This window comes from Anabas testudineus, chromosome 24, assembly GCF_900324465.2.
Source record: "Anabas testudineus chromosome 24, fAnaTes1.2, whole genome shotgun sequence".
Taxonomy (NCBI): domain Eukaryota; kingdom Metazoa; phylum Chordata; class Actinopteri; order Anabantiformes; family Anabantidae; genus Anabas; species Anabas testudineus.
Window position 1 is genome coordinate 3,850,538 of NC_046632.1, and position 19,400 is coordinate 3,869,937.

A 19,400-nucleotide genomic window follows, 5' to 3' on the forward strand; every position below is an offset into this window, starting at 1 on the left:
TTGTCAGAGCAGAGCAATAGTGGTTCGGTGCAAAATTAAGAAGGCTTTTATTTGGGGGGGAATGGAAATGTGATTCTCCACCAGGCAAAATTCACTTCCGTCCTCGCCGTTAATAACAATCAGTTGTGTCTTGACAGGTGAAAGCCCAGAGCAGCCATAAACCACCGCGGAGACCGCCCCCCCCCACTCCTCCAACACCCAACCCACCCTTCAGTTTCACATCATTGGCTTTCATTGTGGAGGAGGATGGTAAAACACTTCAGCTGGATGAGATGGCAGAGGAGATGAGAAGTTTGACTTGAAATGAGCAGCGGGCAGTGTCGGTCAGGTTTGGCTGCAGCTGTATGGACTCTTATAGCTCCCTGTGAGCCATCAGTCTGCCTTTTGTTTTGCCTTTTTGTCCTCACTAGAGACATATCGGCCTCTAAATTTAGTTGTTAGTGTAGAAAATAGAAAAATAGAACTGGTTCTCATAGGCAGTAAACCCACAAAGTGGAATGCACTGTTTTTGCAATTGTAGGCTTACGTCTGTTTATTATAAACCGCCTTGGGACAGATTATACTTTTTTTAATACCGATTGCATAATAGATTCTTCTTTTATGTCAGCTATTGTTCTCTCCTAATTCTTTAAATTGTGCACATGAAATGTTTTTGAAATAATAATATAGCATGAGGTGTCATTTCCTGATGGGGTGGCGGTTCGAAGCGCATTAGGAATCATTATTCGCTGCATTTCTATTGATCTAAATCAATTCATTTTTATTCTATCACATCAGAATGAATTAAATGTGTTTGCTTTGATAGTCTGCGTAGCTTTAATGTTGTGGTATGGCTGTTTGGAAACCAATTACACATTCCTGTATCATGTTATTTGCGTTTCTAATCCTTGTGGAGCATTACTGAATGAAGAAAGAATGATTTTTTCTTACAATGGAACTCACTGGGCATCACTGCAATGCAAAAATACTGCATATGTTTTTGAAGATTATTCTTAGAAATAATATCAACCTCTCTAAAAATTGACACTTGAGTTCATGTTTGAGATTATGTAAAATAATATCTTCAACAACAGGAGCAAATATAACAACTTTTCCATGAACCCGAGATAAGAAAAAGACATTATTGCCAGATTAACCACTCCAAATTCATCCAAAAGTCGGGGAAAGGTTTCACTGGGTTTTATGGCCCCCGCTGACAAAACAAATCAATACCAAAACTGCACTTACAAGGTTTTAATGTGATGTGGTGCCAAGTTAAGCTCAACCTTCTCTGTCATGGAGGCAATCACCGCCGCTTGGCTGCCAGAGGAGACGTTTATGTGCAGTGGACAGACGGTGGGAAACGCCGATATCAATGACAGACAGGCCCAGAGACTGCTGCTTGTTCTTCTGGGCTCCTTATCTCCGGCGCACCGGGGGGCTCTGTCTATGTACCCAATTCATCCATCACTATCAGGCCTCACACAGGGCCACTATTCACACTTTCTCAGCGAGCTAAAGCTAATGTCAGCTCGTGACGAGAAGGCAGTGGAACCTGAAGTGTAATTTTAAGAGCAAAATAAGTAGGTTTGTGAGGTTGTTATTAGCATAATAATGATTGTTATTTCAATCACATGTACTGATATTAATCTCTACTGAGCCTTATGCAGAACTAGAGGCGCCTTGGACAGCCTGACATTGGCCAGTGGCCGGCTGTTGGCTTTGTGTGTCATGGTTCCTGGCCACACCAGCATCATCACTTCCTATGCTTCTCACCAGAATCATTTTCAACACTTCGTTGCTCTTCTTCTCTGGTTAACCAAACACTCGACATGTATGGTCTGCACAGAAAACCAGAGTCTTGGGGCCGGTGGGGCTGGGGACTTGTTTTCTACTCCCAAATCTCCTGCATGACTCATATCAGCCCCGCACCCTGTCTGCAGAGCCAGGCTGGCTGTATGCACTATCCATTGACGTCCCTGCTCTGTGCTGTTCACTCTCACAGCGAACGGCGTCTCATATTGAGGTGTGGCACCAGCGCCAAGAAGAAAAGCTTGTTGTTTTACCCTTTAAGAGCACAAACAACCTTATCGACCCATGATCATCTCCATGGCATTGCTTATTTTACTTGTGCTCCACTTGCATTCCTGGAGTAAATATTGAATTCAAAGTGTCATTTTTTCCCCGCTCACCTTGGCAGCAGGTTGGTGTCGAGTTGTGGCTTTTATGGACACCTTAGACACTGGGTTTCTGAATCAATCTCACGGTGCATAATGCGTATTTTTAGAGCCCCATTAGTTGGCCCAATGAAGACGAAACCAATGGCGTAGGCAATGCCTCCTACGTCAGCGCGGGCCAATGGTTTGTGTGTCTGTCCGGGGGTTTGTGCGTAACAGAATGGGGAAATCCACCCCTCTCTCTCTGTCTCTCTCTCTCTCTAGCTCTCGTCTATGGTGATGTGAATGATGATGGAGGGGGTGGATGTGGGTGTGTGAGACTGGAGGGTTGAGCCAGGAGGGAAGGGGTGTGCCATTATAAGGAGCCTCAGAAGAGGCATGCGTTCAGTTGTTGAAACCCTTACCTAAGGATACAAGCGGAGCCACCAAAACTCTCCACGCGAGGAGGACTCTGAGAGAATCTCCGTACGTCACGGATACAGGTAAGGGAGCTCTCCCGTGTGACTTTCTTTCATTTGAGTGCGAGCCTACCTGTGTGGAGAGATCGTGGCGTTTTGCTGAAGGAGAGGTGAGAAAAGACACTTGGTTTGAAATGAGAAAGTAGTTCATTTGGAAAGGGTTTCATGTGCACAAACAACTGCCTAACAGATCCCAGGAGATTATTGTTGTTTAAAGACAGCCACTGCTAGAGTCTCACTCTTTCCTTCCTCCTTTTTTTTTAAACCCAGTCTGTGGTTAGTGCTTTACATCAGTCTGGCTTTTGGATTTTGACCTCAGAGGCGAATCTGTAAATAACCCTCCTCACCTGGAGTAATCTTTTTTTTCCATTACTCTCTTTGTCTCCCAGTGGCTTTCAAGGTACCACAGTCACCGTCAGCATTACCAACACCGCACCTGATTACTACTTAATTAACAAGAGAGAAAGTCCCAGCTCATGCTGAGAAAGCAGTTAGTCACTCAGCTGCAATTTGGCCATTTGGCTTAGACGCAGCGCTCTTTGTAATATAACAAAGGTAGAATACATAGAAAAAGATATTTAATATGCAAATAAACCACAAACATTAGGAAATAAAGTAAATTATACTTTAAAGTTGCGTGCAGAATGCATTTTGGAAATGTTTTCCCAGATTTTATGGCCATCAGAAATCAGTGAATGCCACTTTCAAATCAGCTTATGTCTGCTTTGCACTTTTGACTGATCATGGAGTGGTGTGTCAGATTAAATACATCACGCGAAAGCTTCAAAGAATCATTGACAAAAGCTACTTTACCCTTAAAGCAGCTGTCAACCCGAACAAGTAGGAAAAGAAAAGACTCAAGAAGTGAAGCAGCTGAACGCTGTTATTATGCTAAGCGCATAATAATGATGATTTTAATGATAATGGTAATGAATGTGCATAATCTTTTCCATTATCAGTAAAGACGATACCCGCGCAGACAGGGGAGAAAATGGGTGCCTAATGTGCCATTCACAGAGAAATGACTCCACACTGGGGAAATATTGTATGAAGACTGGAATATGTTTGTTTGACAGAATCAGACATGATATTTTGGAAGTACATCTAAATGATTTGGTCTAATATGTTTAAGTAACTTGATAAATAAGTCACTGATGCATACTTGGTTTAATAGGTGGGATTTTGTGCACAGCATTTAAAAGGAAAGGTGCTAATGTACCTTGATCCATCGACTTTTTCTATTAAAAATAAGCAACAGGGCTTCTCAGTATTTGTTCATTTTTAGAATTAAAAAGCTTGGGTCCATAAAACAAATTCTGTATTTCTTCCAAATCTAAAATAGGTTAAGCATTCCTAGTGTTATTGGCAAAAAATGCCTTGATTAAATTTGCAGTCAATGTATTCTGTCTTGTAAAACAAAAAAATAAAAAAGCAGGTTTCTGTGGCAGTACATCACGTCTCTCGCGCTAATCAGCCACAAAAGCTTTTAGGATTTCAGCTGCCTACACTGAAATTGATCTGATTACACTGTTTACATGTTTTTTTGCCCTCTCTGTCAGTATTAATTTGGACTGATTGTAGTGTTTTACATACACAAATCAGCCTTGTGATCGGAGGAGGTTAGGCTGTTTCTCGGTTTAATGATAAACAGCCTCTATCTGTTGCCCCTCCTCACAAGTGCACAACTATTTTGCAGTTCAACACTTTTTCCAGCCTCACTGACCTCACCTTGATTAAAAAAAAAAATATATATATATATATATATATATATATATATATATATGGAGCTTGTCTGGCTGTGCTAGATTGCTTTCCCCTGGCTCCATGTCCAATGGATTCGTGCAGGTGTCAATGCAGCTTAACAGCAACCAGATCAATGATGACACCATGTCAACTGCCTAACAGACTGTAAGACCGAGTTTCAGTCTTACAGTCAGAGCTGGTGGGAAGTAGCACTGCAGGACTAAGTGCATCATTAAGGGCTTAATGTCCCTGTTGTGTTAAAACCCTGGTTTTCCAATTACCAAGAGCTGGTTTGGCTTTGATAATTGACATTTTTTTGTGTTTTCAATTAACTTTTTAGAAAGCATTGTAGATAAGATTGAAACATTATCGTCCACGTCAGAGTATGCCGCTTCGCTTTCTTTTTAATCTAGCACAAAATAACCCTCAATCCTCTCTATAACTTGGGAGAACGACGTGGAGCAAAGTGTGGAGTGTCCACCTGTTATTCTTAGAAAGCACCCATCTCCCACCGAGTCCCCGCGCATCTGATCCTGCGTCAGCATCAGCCTGCGTGTGACAGTTTAAAAGCCAAACTGAAAGCCCACATGTCTGCACCGCTCTGATCTCTCTCAACGTGACATCAAGCTCATATGAAGTGCACTGTGAGAATATTATTTGGGGCTATTAACACAGCGTCATGCGGACTTGTGATTGTGATTGTTGGTGTGCATGCCAAATGAAGGACATGCCTGATGCTGGGAATGACTGTCACCCAGTTGAGTATGTATACCCTCAGGTGCAAATACGATCCTAGTTAAGAGAAACCCTGCAAGTACAATTGATGGAAACAATAGTAATGATATGGTTGATTGATCTGAAATGATGGTACCTCAGTAGAAGCTGAATATGAATATTAAGATCATCGTATCTCTTCATTTTTGTGCTCAATGTGCCTCAGTGGCATATGAGGAGGAAGAAGGTGTTTATGTAGATTTATTTCCACTTAATTCAGATGCTCTGGCACCACGAGAATAAAATGATAAAGAAGAAATACAAGCGAATGCAAGATAATAAAGGCATATTATAATCCAGCAGCAGGAGTTGAGATTCTTCTATTAGTTGTGGAATTCAAATAAAGCTAAAAATAATCTCTGATCATGTTGTTACACCCTTCTTCATGTGCTTGAACTCAGTCGCACATGCAGCATCATCATGACCTCAGCGCCCTTTGCTCTTCCCCTTCATCGTCCTCACAATCTATTCATTCTGCGTGTGTGTGACAATAGCCCTGCTTGGATGCAGCAGCGGTGAAATCTGGCACAGACGGCGTCTAAATTGGATTAAGCGCATTCTCTCAGATTAGTCATTTCAGGATCCTTCCAGCGTGAAAAGGGCACAACTGCAAGCGCACCTTGTCCCGCTCCTGGTCGCCTAAACTCTCCTCTGAGTGGCACGCTGGTTATCTGTGGCTGCACAGGCTGGATTTACACTGTGGTGAGGGAGATGATCCTGTGCTCGTGTGTGTAAATCCTCTACAGTCTGAAGGTCTGTGGGAGGGTAACTTGTCATCGGTTCTGACAGGACGACAATAGTCATATTTGGTTTTGATTTCATTGGTGTTGTGTGGTGATTCTCTGGGCTTCTTTGTGTGACATATGGAGGTTACAAAAGCAGAGTGAGGAAATAATGAAGGGGTTCTGATAAATGATCAGTGTGACTGACTGAATTTAAATGGTCAGTTCACCCAAACTCCACTAAAACATGTTTTCTAGTTATTCTTTAGTGGCGTCTGTCTGTGCTGATGGTTTTAGTCCTATTTGCTTGGGGTTTGGTTTCTTACAGAAACAATATTAAGCTGTATACTTAACAGGATCATTTACTTTCATGCTATGGTTGCACCAAGTGAATATTACTTTGTGAAAGTTGTCAGTGGCAACTGTATAAATGGTTGATTATCCCCTATTGGATTGTTAAAAAAGTATGATCCAGACAGTAATAGAAGTGAATGGAGTTTAAATCATGCAGTAAACAGCACTGAAAAGTCATCACCAGAAACAGTATCCTAGTTATTGACAATCTACACAACAGTTTTTATCAGAAGGTGAAAAAGTTTACACCAAAGCACTAGTCCCCACAAAAACCTTATTACTATATTGCTATATTCCATGGACCACTGTTTGCAGGAAATCAATGTGCCATTGAATGTTTACACATTCTGCTGCGAGCGTTACCAATGGAATTACATTCACCTCCATGGTTTAGACTGGAGACAAAATTTCCTACCCCCAGTCATCAAGAGAAATGTAGATCAGAACCAGATTGGAGAAACTATGAATTCTGAATCAGTCTTATGAGTTTTATCCATGTCTTTCTCCACTCTTCATCTGTACACTACACCCCACTTTATTGGCCCATTATCTCAGATCAACGCATTTTCAACAAGCAATTACAGAGTGTAAGGTGATAAAATGCTGAATCTCCTCAGGTTGTAAAGAATGAATCGAGTACCACTAATGGCCCATGAGATGTAATAGGTAAAGCAGGATTTTAATCATTTCCCCACCTACAGAGGGACCACTTTCTCATGCCATCCATCTTTTGTGGCTCTGAGATCAAGCTTGGCCCTAATGAAGGAGACTTACAAGCCACTCACCAATGCTTAAGACCGGAAACATACGCAATGTGTCGTTAAAGATAAAAGATATCAGACATAATTTGCAGATGTGGAAATGGAGAAGGAGAAACGTTGGTCGATGAGTGGCGGAAGATGGGAGCGTTCGTTGAGGCGAGAATAGACCAGCAAGAAGAGCAAAGTGGACATGAAGGAGGAGTAAGAAGGAACCAGAGAGAAATAGACAGAGAGAGACCTTTAGGTTATCTATGTATTAGCAGACTTCTTTGTGCTTTTCAGCTTCATGTAGAGGACTAATGGATGAGACAGAGTGAGTCAGTGCTTTGTCAGAGATGTGCATGGAGATTTTTTTCCACCACTCGCATTCATGACACTTTGGCCTCCCTCTCAACCCTTCATTTAAACTGCTAATGTTAATTTATCTCCCACCATTACCTTTATTAATACACGTCCTTTGCAACTGTGCACACAATATGCTCACCGTACACTAGCAAAACAAAAAGGATGTTTTCCTAGGGACTGTATGAAAGATATTCAGTTTGGTGGGCAGTGCAGTTGAACTCCTTCCAGGAATTTAGCTTATACTGTAAAACCTGTAAAGAGAACAATGTCAACAAATTATAAAACTCCAGCACAAAGCCCTTTATTAAACTTCACCAGCCCTCCTATCTATCTATCTATCTAAAAAAAATTAAAATTTTTACCAACCCTAACTATGTTAATGTGGTGCCAAATCCTAATCCAACCCAGATATTTTTTTGGGTCTGATCCCAACTAAATTGCATTGTTTGCACAGTCGTAATCCAGTCATTCAATGCAATCATCACCCAAAGTCAGATGGGGTGTAATTTCAACAAACCCCCGATCACCTGTATGTGGGGGCGCTCTAACAACAAACATTTTGGTCATATGAGAGGTTGAGTGAAAATAAAGTTCAGATAGAGAGTAAAGTCTATCTTTTAAAAATAGACAGATGCACCTTAATGCACTTTTTTGTGAATCTTAACTGATAAGTGAAGAATGGAGTCCAGGATGCTTAGACCACTCTTCATTTAACAAAAAGAAACCCACCACCTACCACCTCTACTAATTTTTATACAGTCCCTTAAGGGGTGGCAAACAGGTGGAACATTACTCCTTGTTTTCCAGCTCTAATGTATTTTAGGCTCTGACTAGAAATGTTCTTAGGAAAAAAAAAGCCAGTGGCCTGTTTATGAATGCTGTGGTTTATTCAAAGGGAAGAACATTTTCAGGGTCTACGTTAACTCTAATGGAAGCAGAAAACAATATATTTATTTTGGAAAAAAGTGGGTAAAAGCATTCATTTATGTAAGATGGAAAGACTCATGGGAAAATAAAGAGACTTCACTATAATCCATTTTCTTTTTGCTTTCATGCTGGCATTCACTCAGATGGACAAGGTTGTTTTTATTTATACATGATGAAGATCTATTTTCAAAAGCAACTCTTCCTACTATGAGTTACCAGGTTCTTGGACAGATTATAATTTGTTGCTGCCCTGGGAGAAAGTCTGGTGTGTAGGGGGCGTCCCAGTAATTACCACTTAGTCCATGTACTGTACATCATACATCAACCCTCTGCACACAGTCAACTGCCTGCTCTGCCAAATGTATTATGTAAACAATAATAACATTTAAATAATAGCTGAAATAGTGGACCAGTGGCAATATCAAGGTCACAAACTTACATAGAGCAGAAACATTCGTGTGGAGGCTCATGGCTAAAAATGTCACACTCATTGGATTTAGTAGTTTTTTCAGAGATGGAGAAGTTGTGACTCTTTCCAGCTCTTAGTTGTCAGGAGCTCTTGGGCACAGTGACAGGCTTGCTACTTGGTAATCCATGTATGCCAGGGTTATCACAAAGTATGTCTTATCATAACCAAGAAATGGAGGAGCATTTTTTTTAAAGTTACCTACTTCATCTAACCTAGTTTGCAGAACTACTTTTTAAAATATAAATTAACAACATTTGGTCCAAAGCTGTTTTGTTTTTGTTTTTCATGGATTTTTGCTTTTGCAAATTATATATTTGAATTAAGATTCTTTTTATTAAGTGGCCATTTACAAAAGATGCCAAACGAATGAGCTCAGGAATTCAGGAAGTTCTCAAGATTTGATGTGATTTTAAGTCAGCAGGATAACACAGTTTTAATTTGCTGATGTTAAGCGCATTTAATATTTAATTCAATCACCTTCTAGTGGCAAGGAAGAATTGGATTTCCAAAGTTCATTAAGTAAAATAGGAACATCTTCTGTCTAAAGTGAGAATTAAGGGTGCACTCTATCACTTCCATAACACTGGGTAACTCACTAGAGCCAGGTTAAAAGGAGAACTGACATGTGGATTGACAGATGATATTCGGACACAAATATCTGAGCATGCGTTGTGTTTAGGCCATCATTTACATATTCTGCTCCAACTGGATAGTTTTTTATGGTGTATGCCACAGCAACAATGTCAGCAATTTCTTTCCACACATCATTCATCACTTTTATTATCTTGGTAGTGTGGTCAAAGAGATTCGGGAAGCCAGTGACCAACTTACAACCCTATTGTAGTAGCGTGGATTAGAGAGGAATGGAATGACAGTCTACTCCAGCTTTTTGCTGGAATCAGTATAATTTCAGTTGGTTCTGGTCCAGTTATTACTCATAACCTACAACATGATTTGCATGAGGAAAAGAATTTCCCAGCGTTCACTTTTAGTGTCACTGGGTGATGTTTGACTCTGTTGAGCTCAGCTTCACTCTGTATATATGGCTCATTAGTTCCAGGTCTGGCTAAAGCTTCAAAAACACTAAATCCTACACTTCCCAAAATACAACAGTAAAGCATGTTTTAATCTGAATCCTGCTGCCTCTTATATGTGTGTTTCTCCCAGTTTGTAACATACTCTTGACATCATTAAAGTCGTTTTTTCGCTCCTTCAGAGCCATATAACATTTATAGCAGCTTACACTTGCACACTACACAAAGCAGGGTTCATTTTGCAGAGTCAGAGCAGGGCACTCTCCAGTTAACGGGTTAAATTGCTGTGCTGTGAGGGGACTAAAGACGTGCAAACAGATGTGAGTGAGCATGCAATAAATGCATATCGAGCAACTGCTGTCACTTTAACCTGTGTCAACAAGGTGAGCAATACAGATCACTACAACCAGCTCACTATTATACCCACTTTAAACACCTCAAGGCTGCAGATGGATGACACTGTGTCCCATTAACTGTTAATATCCTTGTCAATTGTTTCTCACTAACAATAATGGCTCCTATTCAAAGGAGCAATGTGATGTGATGGCTCGGTAACTCATGCCCCATGAGTATTTGGAAAGAAGTATACATTACAGTGAATCACTTTCTGGCCTTTGGCAAAAGCCGGATGCAGCTGGATACATGTTGCCCAACAAAATATGTATCATTGTATTATTGAAATTTTATTCAATTGAATTAAGGTGTGCATCTTGAGTTTTATGATTGAGGTGTGTGAAGTGTGTGCAACAAATCATCATAGAAATAAATAGCTACTAATATTTTTATATTGTGATAAAAGAAATTGTGTAATTAAAGTACAGGCTTTCACAGCATTATGAAGAAATATGTCTGGTCATTTCAGTCATGATATGTTGTACTTTAGGTGATCCCTATATTTATTAGCTAAAAGCCTAAATTGGTCTGTGTGTTTGAATGGGAACAAATGGACGACCATTATAAAGCTTTCAAACATGAAAATAAGCAGACATTGCATAACTTAGTTTATAATTAATAATAGTGTTGACCAATAGCTCACAATGACTATCAATGCCTGTCCATATTAAATGACAGTGAAAGAATAATATTAATGTGTGAAAGCCATTACTGTAGTACTGGAGTGTGCCTAGGGCCCATGCCACCGTGTGCACTGTGCTCGTCTACTCGTTTGTTCAACTTACTAAGAAAGAGCCACTTAAGGGAGAACGTAACCACACCGAATGGGCTCAGGCAGCAGGCTAGAACATTATCGTTCCACAAAACATGTCAGAAAAGCAAACAAACAGGTCTCGCTAATGATTTTCCATCAAGCCATTTATACAGCATATTTCTAAATGGACTGAATTCACACATGACCTGGCTCATAGGCTATTAACTACGAGTGTAGTCACGGTGTCCTAGTTTTTACGTATTTGTTTATTTGTACTTCAATGCATCCAATAATATGACACCCACTGTGTTTTCTTGTCAAAGGTTTGTATTCACTTTTATCAATACCGTGTCCTTAGTGTGGGATTATTGTGTTGTCACTTTGCAGCTGTGACTTCTGCCACTCGTCTCTGTCTTTACCAAACCTGTGAAAACATCATTAGTGTGAATTCCTGGTGTGGGTCAATGGGACACTGAAAGCATGTTTTCATCTGTAATGTTACAGAACGTCACATATAACAATTCTTATCGGTGTACCCAAAAGCATGGTTTTTCCTTCTGACTAGATGTTTTATTCAACTTTGTTTTTTACAATTCTTTTACAAAGTGACTACATTTAACATAGTTTAGCCAGAAGAAACAGCAGACCATTACCCAACACTGAAATGGAACGTATTGTATCTTCAGGCTGCATATACAGTATGTCCAAAAACACAGTGCTTTATTTTATGGGTGCCTTAATTACCTAATAATTTCCTCAGTAAGTTTTTTGTAAAGACCTATAATTTGGTACTAATTACAGGGACAGCAAAGACAAAGTTACCAAGAAGTTAGTAGAGTTTAGTTGATTGTGTAGGAGGCGGGCAGAAGGTATTTGCTGGAGAGTGCTAAATCAGCTGCTGAGAACGAATGGTCTGTTTCAATCAAATCCAATATTCTGTCATAGTTTATTTAATATTATTATGAGCTCACTGTATACACATTGAAATGTAGATCAAATTTCCTTTCACATGAGTGTAGCAGCTGTTGCTGTTTTTCCTTTCACTAGCACCATCCCCCTTCTAATCAGTCAGTCAAGGTCAAACACATTCGTCAGTTCCCAGTGCGAAAGGGTGCCATGCATGTATCTGTGAGACAGCATGGGCTTCTGACCATGACTATGGTTGTGGCAGCGTCAGTAGTTGACACACTGGGTGGACAGATTTTGGGTCTCATGTCAATAGTTGCATATTGTTGCTTTACATGTCAGCTCTTATCAGAGACAATATGGCTCCAGCACTGCAGTATATTGCCCAAAGTACCTGGATTACTAAACTCTGCAATGTTTTCCTGGACAAGCTCTGTTTGTGGAATGCAGAGCAATAACAATGCCCAGAACTAGAATGGAGCTTTGCTGTTTTACTGTCAATTCTTAAATACCCATTCACTATAGTTTGGTTAGTCATTTCTGGTTTTAGATTAATTGGGTTCATTCTTCTTGGACTTTAGCTAAAAACTCTGTAGAAGTTAAGTGATGCAACAGGACAATGAATGAAAATACCAGAGCATGTCCACAACAGAATGGCTTCAGAAAAAATAAAATCCACCTTTTGGAGTGGCCACGTCAACCAAAGGTCAACCAGTTATTAATTCTAAGGGTTGACATACTTTTTTCCACTATCACTATGAGGATTTTATGGTTGGTCTCAACAAAGACATGACATTGGGTGTTATCACTTTAGGCACATTATATCTGTTAATACGCTTGACTTAGATGAAGATAAGATAACGTTTTATTACAAATTAATGCAGAAAAGCATGAAACTCCAAAAAGTTCACATATTTTGTTATTGCCACTGTAGGATGTTAGTGTCAATGTCGGACTAAAACATACTAATACAAGCTAAATAATATACAAGAGGTAAAGAAACATTTGGATTTTAACATGACATTGTAAAAATATGTGTGTTTGTATGGCTTTCATTGTGAGGACCAGCATGTATTTTTTCGGACTAAGACTAAATTTTAGGATTAGAATTTGGTTAAGGTAAAGTTTAGGGTGAGGCAGTTAGTTGTGGTGGTTGGGGTTAGCGTAAGACATAAATAATAACTGATAAATTAATTAAAATTTGATACAGAGTAGATTAACATGGCGTAAGCAACAGCAGGGGGCTAGCACTGCTTGACTGCTGTCTGACTGCCATGCAAAAATGTGTGTGTGTGTGTGTGTGTGTGTGTGTGTGTGTGTGTGTGTGTGTGTGTGTGTGTGTGTGTGTGTGTGTGTGTGTGTGTGTGTGTGTGTGTGTCTACAGTATAAGCTAAAACTCTGGATTCTGGTGTCTCTGGCTCTAGCCACAAATTTGTGAACCAGGTGCATGCTTTTTGTTTCTCGACCTCCACTTCCTGACCCCCATCTATCCTGTCACCCACCGCTATGAAATCCAATAACACAAACATAATGAAGAAAAAACAGCCACTCAGAAGATCATAGATTGCTCTGCTTAGCTTTGTATAGGTTGCTGCCCGATACAAAGCCAAGCCGAGCCACGACCGTGGCCAAGATAAAACCTTGTACTTTTGCTCTGTGTATCCTGCTCAACAACTTTCTTTTACATTTTAAAAGAACAATATGCTTCAAAACTTGTCTTATTGTGGAGAGGCGTCATTAAACACACCTCCTCTGGTCTAGAGTCACAAAGCAGCACTGGAAGCGGTGCAGAAAAATTTTAGAGAGAGACTGGCCCTTCTTACCAGGGATATGAATTATTTTTGATTGATTAGTAAGTTTTGAAACATTGGCATTGATTGTAAATATTCAGAATGATAGCCACCTGAAGTGCTGAGCAGAGTGTGGTAGAATGCAGTAGAGCGTAACAGAGCAGAAGAACGGGGGCTGAGTAGAGCACAGTGGATCGATTTCAAGTCTCAAGCAAACACCAACTTAAGTTGCATATTGAGAACAACCATAACGATCTCATAGTGATAGTGGAAAAAGTATGTGAACCCTTGGAATGAATTACTAGTTCAAATCCACTTGGCATTCTGTTGTGGACTTGCTCCAGTGTTTTCATTCCTTGTCCTGTAGCATCACCCAACTTCTACAGAGTTTCAGCTGACGTTCAGACATTCTCACATTATTCTGAAGAATGTGTTTAAACACTGCGGAATGAATCTTTTCCCCAGTCACTGCGAGCTGGCCAGGCCCTGATGCATCAAAGCGGGCCCAAATCATGATGTTTCCTCCACCTGCTTTAGAATTGGGATGTTTTCATGATGATATGCTTTGCCTTTTTTATGTCAGATGTAGTACTGTGTGTTCTTTCCAAATTTTTCAATATAGTTTTATTAGTCCACAAAACATTTTGCCAATACCGCTGTGCAGTGTCAATGTGCTCTTTGGCAAACTTCAGGCTTGTAGCAATGTTCTTTTTAGTAAGCAACAGCTTCATTTGTAGTATCCTGCCAAAGACACACTGCTTGTTCAATGTAGCTTGTTACTGTAGACTCATGAACACTGATTTTAGCCAGTTCCAATGGCGCCTTCAAATCTTTGGCTGTCACTCTGGGTTGTTTCTGTACCTCACTGATAAGTCTTTTTCCATAAGTTGTTATTACTACAACTGTTTCATAGTTAGAAATATCAGAATTTGATGTGTTATTATTTTAGGCACATTATTTGATATATTTCCTCTTTTCGTCTCCTATCACACTAAATCAAATGTGCCTGCAGATTCTTGCTGCCACAGGGCATGGCTCATGTTGTGGTTTAAAGCTAATCTCTACAATACCAGATCAACTCAGGCTGTATGATTTCAATCAGCGATCCAAACTCTCCAGCTCACAGTAGCTGCTTCCTGACCACTGGAAAATACCCATTTTCTCATTGCCTCAGGTTGTGCTCTCTCTCACACCCACCCACATTGTCCATCTCCCGGTGTTGGCTAAACACTCTCCCACCACCAACGCTTTGATCGCCCAAATCCAGCTAATAATCCTTAGAAATTAGAACTGATGCAATATCCCTGTCACTCTGTCTGCTTTCTCTCTGTAGACTGGACCCAGATTCCACACGCTTTATTTCCCAGATTCTCTCACTGTTGAACTCTGACTCCTCTCTTCTACTTGCTGGGCTCCTGTTTGTCCCCTGCCTGCTTGGGTGTGCTGAGCGATGAAGATCCCTCTGTGGTGCCTGGTGGTGCTGCTGGCATGTCTCTTCACCCCTGGGCGCAGCGACTGCCAGGGGGATTGTATGGCCTGTGGTCTGCTCCTGCAGCAGCAGCAACTGCAGCAAGCCTTTAACACCATGGTGAGTACTGGATATGGCTTGTGTATGTGGGGAGTGAATATGGGGCCGTGGGCTGTCCTAATGTCATCATCTGGAGAAGCTTTCTCAGTTGCCGGTCAACCTAAACTGGAACTTCAGTAGTATGTGCAACCAGATGACATCAGATTATGTTACATGGAGGCGTATTTTAGCTAAAGCGGGTAGACCGTTTAATATAGGAAAGGCAGTGGTATGTTTAATAGCATTAGTAAATATAACCAAACCACAAGCTTGGTCTATGAAGACCCTATAGTGGCCATACAAAAACAAAACACTTAAAATACAAAGCTGTTTTTGCACAGACAGATGTGTCTCTCTCTCATAGTGGTGAGGGATTATTTGCATATGTAAGTGTCCACAGCTCTTGTGCAATACTTCGTGACCAACATGAGATCCCAGCCTCTGTAGTCGGAGGACGGGCACCTCAGTCAGAACCAAACTTTAGCACATCGCACATCTTATTTTCCAAACATTTCGAGACACATCAGCTGGTAAAAATAGTCTGTGGGCATCCACGAATAGCTGTAGCACGGCTAATTTAGCTGATAATGATGCAGAGAAAGACAGCTGGGACCTTTTTGGAAGTTGTAATAGAACTATGTAATTGACTGCTGCTCAGTATCATCAGCCTGGGCTTACATCGGTGACTGACACATTTTATCAGCTCCTCATTGTGTTAGCCGCCTTCCCATTGAGCCACAGATGGAATCCACTGAGCAATTCCATTGTTTCCCACTCCAGACTGAAAGAGTGTGCATGCGAAGCCAGCAGTGTTTGTTATAATGTCAGGACCCATTGATTTATTCATGCACACACCTACACACTCATGCATACCTCTATGCATACACCCAGACAGGCGCACATAGAGCATCATGCCTTCCTCTGACTACATTCATTACATAATGCTCTGCTTAAAGGTAAATGCCAGCTTTTGTTTGCATTTGTGCTAATTACCTGCACTGTGGCTATACAATTCTGAGCCTGCATATTGTCTTTCTGTGGGTCTGTAGCAGTTCTGCATACACATAGAGATGAAAAAGTCAGCAGAGTGTGAACTTTTTTGTGTGTACAACTGAGTGCAAATTAAAGCTGCAACACCTAAGATTTAGAGGACTAAGACAGTAATAAAAATATGTACATGCCACTGAATTTTACACACTTTCAGTGTTTTCTTTTGGTTTGTTTCTCACACACCGGCTGCAGTCAGTCACTTCTTCAGCCACTTGCATCATTCTGTATTGGCAAAGACTATTTCTTTTTACAGCAAATGACAAAAATCTTTCATTCATTAACCCCTTCCACCTAGGACCTTCCAATATCAGAATTGGTAAGCTGAGCTAATTCAAAAATCAACAGTGTATTTAAGGACCAATGTTGACTTACCACCTCTAATAAAATAGAGTATCTGACCTCACCCAGGAGGATTTCTACAACATTTTAATCTTCTGGTCCTCACCGGTATAAATATGTGATGTGCATACACACACACACACACACACACACACACACACACACACACACACACACACACACACACACACACACACACACACACACACACTCATAAACTCATAAACCTCCTTTAGATTGCTCCATTGATCTGATGTGGAGAATCCCCTGGTGTGCTCATTTCATTTACGATGGATAATTAATTTCCGTTGATAGATTCACAGCGGAACTCCCTCTTCTCTCGGTCCTTTGATGTGAGCAGGTTTTCCGATAACAACGCAATTTATCTCATTTGAGCAAGATTTGACAAGTAAATGGGATTAGCTTTTTACCTCAAACTGAAATTTAACTCAGAGATCTTGAGAGTTTAAGAAAGGGAATAAAAAAGAGATGTGGACGTATAAACCTCTATAGTTTTTTTTTATTATTATGGTTAAAAGCACACTTGGAAGTTTCTGATATAGTGTTTTCTTGCTTCCATACTTATAAAGTTTTGATTCCATGATGAGTGTTCAGGCATGAAGCCAAACTGTCAAGGGTGATGATAATAAGACAGGAAGGTCATTAAAATGCACCGCAATACAGTGACTCAGTATTGGCAAATATCATTCTTTATAAGAAGTTCAATTTCAAAACACTGTATATATATATATATATATATATATATATATATATATATATATATATATATATATATATATATATATATATATATATCAACATCATTACCCAAAGTTGAAGTGCCAATGATTTTGTCAGCAAAAAAAAAACAATTTATCTGCTGTCCTTCAAAATGATTTGTAATTTCCCCCAATTTTAGATTGTCAGTCATTTTGCAGAAGTGGATGTCAAACGCATCAAATGATGGACATCTCACATTGTGACATAACTTTCCATATGCACTGAACACAGCGAGAGCAAGTTCCATTAACTCCCATGACACACACGTCATGAGACTGCTCTCTCGGCCACAACAAAACAGTAAAACTTTCAGCATAAAAAAAACGGAAATGTTATTGTATACCCTAGGTGTGTCCTTGACTCACTTTCTCATCTCTAATCAATATGAGTGAAATGACTTGTGAAAAGGAGTCACTCACAATGATGGTCTGTCACAAGATGATCAGCTAACTTTGCAGTTCCCCCTGGCAGCTTAACAACAAGCAGAACTGAATGGAAAATGGACACAATGGTGAATGTAAAAAGACAAAATAACAGGTTTGCCATGTCAATTTTATAATACCTAATGACTCAGACATGTATAACTTGAGTAGTGTGCCCCCAAGTGGCCATAAGCACTGATGAATGCATCTTTAAGACAGCTGTGTTATTAATGTTATCAGCGCTAACACACAGTTGCTAAATAGAACAACAAATGTAACTTTAGCAATTTGTCCAGCAAGCAGCAGACCCTAACAAACCAAAGAAAGTGGATGAGCAACTTGCTACATTGGTCCTTTTATTAAAACTTTTATTCTTCAATAGAAATTTGACAGAATTCAAAAATCACATCTGAATTTGGAAAACTATTCTGGCAATCTGTAAGTATATACCAGCATAATGAAGTTGTGAATATTTTAGTTTTCAGTCAGAAACAACAAATGTACATCTCTCTAAAATGTCAGGCATGCCTGTTGTGTACCATGCCATAGTTATTCTATATATTTTCTATAACTTTGTAGGCTATTCATTGAATTAACACACTCCTTGTTCTCCGTCAGCAGGTGTGTTTGTTGGAGTGCGAGGGCCATGTCTCCTCCTCGCTCACGTGGGAGGTGTGTAAACGTGCTGTCAAAGTGTCCCACTATCCTACATTTCCTGAGGAAGGCGCTCTGTTCAAGAGAATGGGAGAGGAGCTGCAGCTGACCTCTCTTGACCTTAACTCTGACAGTGAACTGTTGCAGTCTGCAGCCTCAGAGCGCTTCCAGCAGGGGGATCAGGATGAGACACCCTTTGAGCAGCGCAGTGTCCAGTATGACTCATCACTGCTGGAATCCTCTGAGGATGGGGAGGGCCTGCGGGGTCTGGATCCCAGTCTGACGGATGAAGAGAGGAAGCCAAGGGAGGAGAGGAACATGGAAAGTGGCAGCCTGCTAGAAGGGGATGAGGACGACGGTTCAGAAGCGATCACCTTATCCAAACGCTTTGGGGGCTTTCAGAGGGGGCGCCATGCATACAGAAAGCTCATCAGCTCACCCGTGAGGCCCCTACAAAAGCGCTACGGGGGGTTCATAGGTGTCCGAAAATCTGCCCGCAAATGGAACAGTCAGAAAAGGATGAACCAGCTGCTCAGGCAGTACCTGAGCATGAGGAGCAGCCGCAGCGGCAGGGTCAGCAGCGTCCCCGTAACTCGGGTTTGGAGGCAAAACCAACTGTAATGTATTTTCTGTTGTTCTCACAGAATCCTGCCCCAGTTACCTCAATCAATCAGTCATGTTTTCAGCGGCTCGCTCCAGTTTGAACTGCGGCGTCACCATCGTCATTAGAACACATTGTCATCTCACTGCGCCTCTCTTTGTGTCTCTAAGTAACAAGGAATGTTTTGACCGTGATGTCCTTCTTATTAAGCATATTTACATGCCATTGTGTGAAATAAAACAATTAGAGAAGTGCAATTGAATACATTTTTGTGTGTCAGTATGATAAAGGGGGCCAAATGAGATTTGAAAACTGGTTTAATGCGAGGTTTTTCACCGGAGGTGAAACCTGTGGGCGTGACATTTAAAATCAATGCACTTTCATGCATGTGTGGATGGGAC

The 19,400-nt window shown here is 40.6% G+C and overlaps 1 protein-coding gene across 1 annotated transcript; it reads left to right on the forward strand.

Moving 5' to 3' along the window:
* Window positions 1-15,036: 15,036 nt before the first annotated feature.
* Window positions 15,037-19,140, forward strand: pnocb (prepronociceptin b). The gene is made up of 2 exons (XM_026341769.1): window positions 15,037-15,174; window positions 18,366-19,140. Exons 1-2 carry the CDS (start codon window positions 15,037-15,039, stop codon window positions 19,017-19,019), a joined length of 792 nt encoding a protein of 263 aa, XP_026197554.1. The 3' UTR covers window positions 19,020-19,140.
* Window positions 19,141-19,400: the final 260 nt, after the last annotated feature.

Excerpts from the sequence above, each read along its gene's own strand:
- pnocb (XM_026341769.1), top strand. The coding sequence starts at position 15,037 with ATGAAGATCCCTCTGTGGTGCCTGGTGGTGCTGCTGGCATGTCTCTTC. Across the intron at positions 15,175-18,365 it reads AGCAAGCCTTTAACACCATG|GTGTGTTTGTTGGAGTGCGA; the intron begins GTGAGTACTGGA and ends CTCCGTCAGCAG.